This window comes from Palaemon carinicauda, chromosome 32 (assembly GCF_036898095.1).
Source record: "Palaemon carinicauda isolate YSFRI2023 chromosome 32, ASM3689809v2, whole genome shotgun sequence".
In the NCBI taxonomy this organism is placed as follows: domain Eukaryota; kingdom Metazoa; phylum Arthropoda; class Malacostraca; order Decapoda; family Palaemonidae; genus Palaemon; species Palaemon carinicauda.
The window spans coordinates 7,792,637-7,800,136 of NC_090756.1; the positions used below are offsets into that span (position 1 = coordinate 7,792,637).

Sequence of the window (7,500 nt, forward strand, 5' to 3'; positions counted from 1 at the left end):
TATAAGTATACTAGTGTTCGTGACATGTCAAACATGGTGGTGAAATATTCAGATAGATATATAGACGAATATATATATATATATATATATATATATATATATATATATATATATATATATATATATATATATATATATTATATACATACATATATATATATATATATATATATATATATATATATATATATATATATATATATATATATTTATATAATATATTCGTGTATATATAAATGTATGAGCTATATATATAGGTAATAAGCATATATGAACATATTTTATATATATGTATATATATATATATACATACATATACATATTATATATATATAATATGAATATAAAATATAAATATAATAAATGATTATATCAACATATATATATATATATATATATATATATATATATATATATATATATATATATATATATATATACATATATATATATATACATATACATATACATATACATATATATACATATACATATACATATACATATATATATACATATATATATACATATATATATATATATATATATATATATATATATATATATATATATATATATATATACTGTATATATACATATATATATGTATATATATATATATATATATATATATATATATATACACATATACATATATATATATATATATATATATATATATATATATATATATATATATATATATACATAAACCATTTTTGTATACTTATATTTAATAGTAGACACTGGCATATAATTCTTATAAAAAAGAATTCGGCTAATCCTTAATACCCAATCCAACATTTTTTTTTTTTTTTTTTTTTGAAATAAAAACATCATAGTCAGAGCGGATTACCTCTCAAAAAGTGAAACATATACTTAAATATACATAATCGTATTCCTGAAGTTTTACTTATTTTGCATTTTATATTTTCGCAGCAAACTTGAAATGTGAGAAAATAATCTGATTTATTTAATGGCCATAATACAGTAAGTAGTTCGTCTAAGTCCAGTCAGAGCTCAAAAACTTTGTTGGCTAAATTTATTTACAAACTTTGTTTCACATATAATCTTTAATGTTGCAAAAGGAAAGGTTTCGCAAAGTGTCTTCAGATTCTTTTAAGATACAAGATAAAGTTTGCTTGAGTAATGTGGTGCATATCACTTTTAGATGTTTATATGTAAACACATACATGTAGGATGGATGTATACCGGATGTGTATTTCATACACGCTCATACACTGTAATGTTATTGCTTTTGTTTTATCTCTCAATTTCTCTCACACTGTTAATAAAAAAAAAAACTGTTTAAGCTTGACATTGCATATTTCACATTGTTGGAATTTTTGTACCATAGTTGCCCTCAACCGTTTGTATATAAGCTCGTTATTTTGTTTAAATACAGTCCACCCACCTTCCTGCACACCGCTGCCTGCTACTCCTTCACAATGTCGCCCAGCGAACTAGGTTTTACTCACGTTGCATCAATGAAACGGCAGTCCTTCGCCAGTAGAGAAGCTTTTGCTAGGTTTCAGTGTATTGCAAATCAGTTTCCCATTAAGGGCATGACTCGCTCAAGCAGCAAAACAGACTACTGTATAGCTTCGTGTCAATTCCCGGGGACACTTGCCTGGCAATCTGTGACTGGCTTTATGACCAAGAGGATGCTCCAATAGAGTATGACACCCTCAAAACGTACCTCCTGGAGCAGTATTCATCATTGCCAGCCGCCCATATAGCTAACCTTTTTCAGCTCTCGCCAACTGCTGGTGGACCAAAAGGCTTCACTCTCCCTCAGGGAAATGACCGGTATCTCTTGCCTGCAACCTGCTGCAGAAGACTCTCCTCGGGAAGTGAACCTACTTTGTGACCATTAGATACGACTCCTGCACGAATCTGTACGCGCCACCATCCTGTGTCAATATCTTCAAAACCTCCATCAACGCTTCCATTCCTGACGAAGAAGACAACCATTCAACACCGAACGAAGCTGACAGAACGCACCAAGACACAGAATCCCTTCCTGTGAAGTACTGAAGCGGTGAAAAAGTCGCCCACCACCAACATATATACCCCCCTCGCTCATGCCCCAACCAACAACCTCTACAGATACTCACTGACTCCCATCAGCTGCAGATTTTGGGTTGCTGCAAGGGAAAGTGTAGACAGTTAACAGTGGCCAAAAAACTTCTAAATAGGCCATGGCTTTTAGCGGTGGCCTCCCTTGTTATTAATCTTTTCCTTTTTAAATGATGCAGGTACAGGTGTGTGGTGTTTGGTAAACACTGGTGTTTGCAATTCCCTTCTACCAATGTAACTCTCCAGGACACGACGTAGTCATTCTAAGCCTGCTGACGTCCGCCTGGTAGCTAACAACAGATCTGCGATCACCACCCACAGGTACAGGACACACACTATTGTATGTAATTGACAACGGCCATTGGAAGTTCCTCATTGCCAACGTAACATTGCCAATACTCGGAGTGGATTTCCTCACCGATTTCTACCTCCTGATTGATGTGGGACAACGAAATTTAGTCAGCAGAGACTCATATTCATCAAAACCTTTTTCATACCGACCCTCCGACCTCACACTCCACACCAGCCCACCCACGGATGTCTATGCTCACCTTCTCACATCGTACCCGAAAATCTTCTGTCCAGAACTTCTCCAAACGGCCACGGTTCTCGTCAAATACGGTATTTATCATGGTTCACCCTATTTCACATGTATAGTATGTCATTTTTAAGGGGGAAGCATGTAACTCACGTGTATTTCATACACGTTTTTTTATCTCTCTCTCTCTCTCTCCCGCACTGATAATAAATAAACCTTTTCAAGTTCTCCATTACATGTTTGACATTGTTAGAATTTTTATGACATTGTTGCCCTTAAGTGCGTGTATAGAAGCTCGTTATCATGTTTAAATAAAGTTAGTTATGTTCAAGGTATCTTTTCGTTAAGACCCTTATCAGTCTGCCACAGATGTGAGAGAGGTGAAAGTGTGTGCTAGGAATACAAATTCCTGGCATGTGATAGGCTCCGTTGCTACCTCAGGGTGACCGCTGAGGTAGTAGTAGTGTGGGAGTCAGCATATGAAGCTTCATTTGTAGTGGGAGATGAAGGAGGGTAGGCTGTGGCACCCTAGCAGTACCATCCAAACTCGGCGGAGTCACTCGTCAGGCAAGGAGGAACATAGAGGAAAAAAATCACCTTCTGTCTCTTTTTGGATGGTAGCTACCTCCCATTATTGGAACTGCCATGATATATATATATATATATATATATATATATATATATATATACATATATATATATATATATATATATATATATACATACATATATATATATATATATATATATATATATACATACATATATATATATATATATACATACATATATATATATATACATACATATATATATATATATATATATATATATATATATATACATACATATATATATATATATATATATATATATATATATATATATATATATATATATATATATATATATATAGGCTCATCAATAGCACGTCAAACACTTTACTTAGATCCCCTTTCTTTAATAGTCCAAGCATATTCCCGCTCAAAAAAATGTTTCAACTTAACCCAAAACTACACCTGATAGACGGTCGAATGTGTTTAGGCTATCTTTCATAGTATAAAACGGCTTGGAATAGCAAAATGAATAGTAATATTAATAAAAGAAAATTTTTTTATGTTAGAAGATTTATTCTGCATAGGATGACCCAGTTCAAACGCAATAGATCAACAGATTAATCCTACAGATGCATATAAACCAACATTCAAACAGGACTCCATGATACCAAAGCTGAACGAATACCAAGCCAGTAATAATGCAATAATTCAGGCAATAATCAAACACGAACATCCGTTGAATTTCAATGCAAAGCGGAATAGCAATGAGAATTCCAGTATACTGGAGGCTGTGCAGAGAGTGCATGTGTTGTTGTAGCCATTGAATTTAACCTTCCGGAAGCATTCCAGACATTGTAGTGCCAGCCTGAGGAAAGAACTGCCAGTGATTTGAGCCTTCTGGAAGTCTGAAAGCGCCTTAAACGTTATAGAGGCTGTCTGAGCAAAGACCTGGCAGTGAATTTAGCCTTCTGGAACCGTTGTAAACGTTTTAGAAGCTGTACATTAAAGGCAAGTGGTGGTATAACTAGTGATTTTAGCTTGCAAAAGCGTTAATCAGTTAAATAATAGCATATTAGTAATGACTTCCATTGTTGTTAAGGTATCGAAAACTGGACTCTTTGAATATTTGATACTAATTTTACGACTTAAATAGGAGAGGAATGATCGCAAAATTTCCTTAGCTAGACGAGGTTTTGTAGGGACAAAATGGATAGTTATCAAATGAGTGAGTGAAATATGATAAAAGATATACAATATATCGAAAAAATATATTTTTAAATGTATGTTCCTGAATATAATGAAATGTCAGTGATAATTGGAAGAAAAGGATTCTTCTAGAACAACCAATATAAGTAATAACAATAATGATAATGATAATAATAATAATGAAGGAAGAGTAGGAGAAGCAGTAGTGGAAGAAGATTATCTGTCTAATGCAGATCAAATTAAAAAAAAAAAGAGTAAACTGCTTTAATAATCAGCTCGGATATTACACCCGGCTTCTAAACTATTTCAGAATTTCCTTTCCATGAAAGGATTCAGGATTTTCATCTCGAAATCTCCTTAGAATGGAATAACTCATTTTTGTCTAATGTATATTCTGTTGATATAGTCTCTCTCTCTCTCTCTCTCTCTCTCTCTCTCTCTCTCTCTCTCTCTCTCTCTCTCTCTCTCTCTCTCTCTCTACAAGGTCATAATATAAAGTTTAACTTTTTTGGGCAAAACGTCAAAATAGGTATTCTGGGGGTAATAAACTTTACTAATTTGCAATTTGGATTTCGCAAAGGATTTATAGCAAGTAATGCCCTCCTTACAATCTCCAATGCTGTACAGAAATCCTTTTATTGTGGTATGGAAGTTCGTTTGATGAGCCTAGATGTTGCTACTCCCTTTGACATTGTTAATCGTGAGGCCCTTGTTTTCAAACTCAAACAGATAGGAGTAGGTGGGTCTTTTCTTTGCATCATTATCGACTTTTTGAATAATAAATTGCAGATAGTATTTTTTAATGGGCACCATGATGACTACAAGGATGTAATATCTGGTGTTCCTTAGGGTGGTGTTCTTGACCCATAAGTGGTTTAGCCTACAAAACAAGCTCGTTTCATATGCAGATAATGCTACTCTCTCTATCCTGAATGTAGATTCAAAGTTCCTGAATTACTTATAGATCGATCTAAAAATTAGTGCGTGGTGCAAATTATTGGGCATGAAGTTGAACCCTTAGCAAACTCAAAGTTATTGCAAGCAGGTCAAGGGCAGTGGCTTCTCAGCATCTATCTCTGCATTGATAATGTTTCTTTAACTATATACAACACTTTTAATATTTAAGGTGCGATTCTTGATTGTAAATTTACATCTCGGAAACACATTCGATATTTTCTTCTTCAGCTGCACAAAAAAATATGGTTTCAAGGAAGTCTTTCAAGATTTTCGAGTACAATCAATTTTGAAGAATTTTTTTTTATTCTTGAATTCAGCATTCTTTCGAGTATTGTTTTCCTGTCTATTCTTGAGCTGCTGACACTCGTTAATCTGAATTTGCTGTCTATTATATTTCTTATGCATTTTTATTCTTATAATTTTGACCATCCTTTGCATTCAGATCTCCACAGACAGTACCATCCTGTGCGCAGTACTAGGTAGGCAGATAATTTTAACAGTCTCGCCCTTTCCATCGTAAGACTCGATACTGTGACGGCGCCAAGTAAGGTTGTGAACTCAAAGGCAGGTTGGAAACGACTGAGTTATATTATTGTAGAACTCTCTCCTTATATACAAAACCTCAAGGCAACAGGACATAAGTTCACAAGACAGACAATATTACAGAGGAAAAACCAGACATGAATTTTCATGTTCGTTTTAGTGCGAGGGAAGAGCGAAGATACAAGCATAATATATACAAAAGGAATTATGTACAATTGTGTGAAACACGGTTGGTACAATACTATGCACAGTATTCAAGAAGTTTTATTCCAACTAAGACCAGATTGTGGAATGATCTTCCTAATTAGACAGGTGAATCGGTGGCAATTCAGATGTTAAAATTTTCAGCGAATGTTTATGCTGAACAGGCTGACAAAAGTGTCTTTGTAATTTATAAATTACTTGTCTATTTTAATGTTATTGCTAATCTTCAGATATCTTGAATTCTTTATATGTATTACATCTCATATAATCTATCCATTTCCTTATTTACTTGCTCGTTGGGCTTTTTTTCCCCATTGGAGACCTTGGGCTTATAGTATCATGCTTTTCCAACCACAATCGGAAATTATTCGTAAAAATGTACTGTTTTCAACCGCATTTCAGTAAGATACAGGAGACCGTAATTTTTGCACTACTTTGTTATTATCTTTTATTGGTTGGTACCTGTAAAATTACTTCTTTACGTCAATATATCAGTTTTTAAAACGGTAAATGCTTGGCAACACTTATTCCAGGATTCTTACCATTTTCTAAGGCAAATTTTTAACAGTGCAGGGCTGTATGTGTGTTTGTGCGTTTGTGTATAATCCCTGTTAGCTAAAAGCTAAAAGCTACTGGAGCGGAGAACCTCGAGCCCTTTATTTCCCCAGGGCAGAAATACCCAAGATTTCCCCAAACAATTTCACTTTGATGTAAAAGCTAAGAGGTTCGACAGAAGCTTGAACGAATGCAATATAAAATACGAAAAAGTGAGCTCAGTTATAGGCTGATGGGATTATATTGTACAGACCATTTAGTAATATCTGCTGTACTGTAATGTACTGTGCATCGTAGAATGGAGAAATTTTGCATTTTGAATGGTTTTTTTTTTTTTTTTTTTTTGCATTTTGAATGTGTTTTTATTTATTTATTTATTTATTTTTTACCTCAGCCAACGAAGTTGGAAGGATATGTTTTACCCCCTGTTTATGTGTGTGTGTGTGTGTGTGTGTGTGTGTGTGTGTGTGTGTGTGTTTGTGAATAGCTTCCTGACCGCAATTTTTATCGTTAAGTAATGAAAATTGCACCGATTAACTTATGTAAAAGGATGGAAATGATCAAGTTTTGAACGGTGAAGGTCAAAGGTCAAGGTCAAGAAAAATGTCCAATTCGTGTAATCAGCCATAAGTTTTGGACATCGTTATCACAGAGACTTCAAACTTTGTTTATATTTGAGTGTATGAAAATCCACGCTAATCAATACATGTTAAGGGTTGTGGTGGCTGATGTGGTAATGTCCCTGACTGGTGGTCGCCAGATTGGGGTTCGAGTCCCGCTCAAACTCAATAGTTTCTTTGGTCGCTGTAACCTAACTATCCTTGCTAGCCGAGGAGGGGGGTTTCGGGGGAGACTATAGGT

General features: G+C 34.1%; 1 protein-coding gene across 1 annotated transcript in view; it reads left to right on the plus strand.

Moving 5' to 3' along the window:
- Positions 1-7,500, plus strand: part of LOC137625453 (uncharacterized) — a 77,503-nt gene that overhangs the window by 16,181 nt on the left and 53,822 nt on the right. The window contains exons 4-7 of the mRNA XM_068356363.1: positions 1,563-1,809; positions 1,878-2,030; positions 2,326-2,400; positions 2,606-2,735. Of these exons, the coding sequence (XP_068212464.1) occupies positions 1,563-1,809; positions 1,878-2,030; positions 2,326-2,400; positions 2,606-2,735 (605 nt within the window). The remainder of the gene's footprint in view (positions 1-1,562; positions 1,810-1,877; positions 2,031-2,325; positions 2,401-2,605; positions 2,736-7,500) is intronic.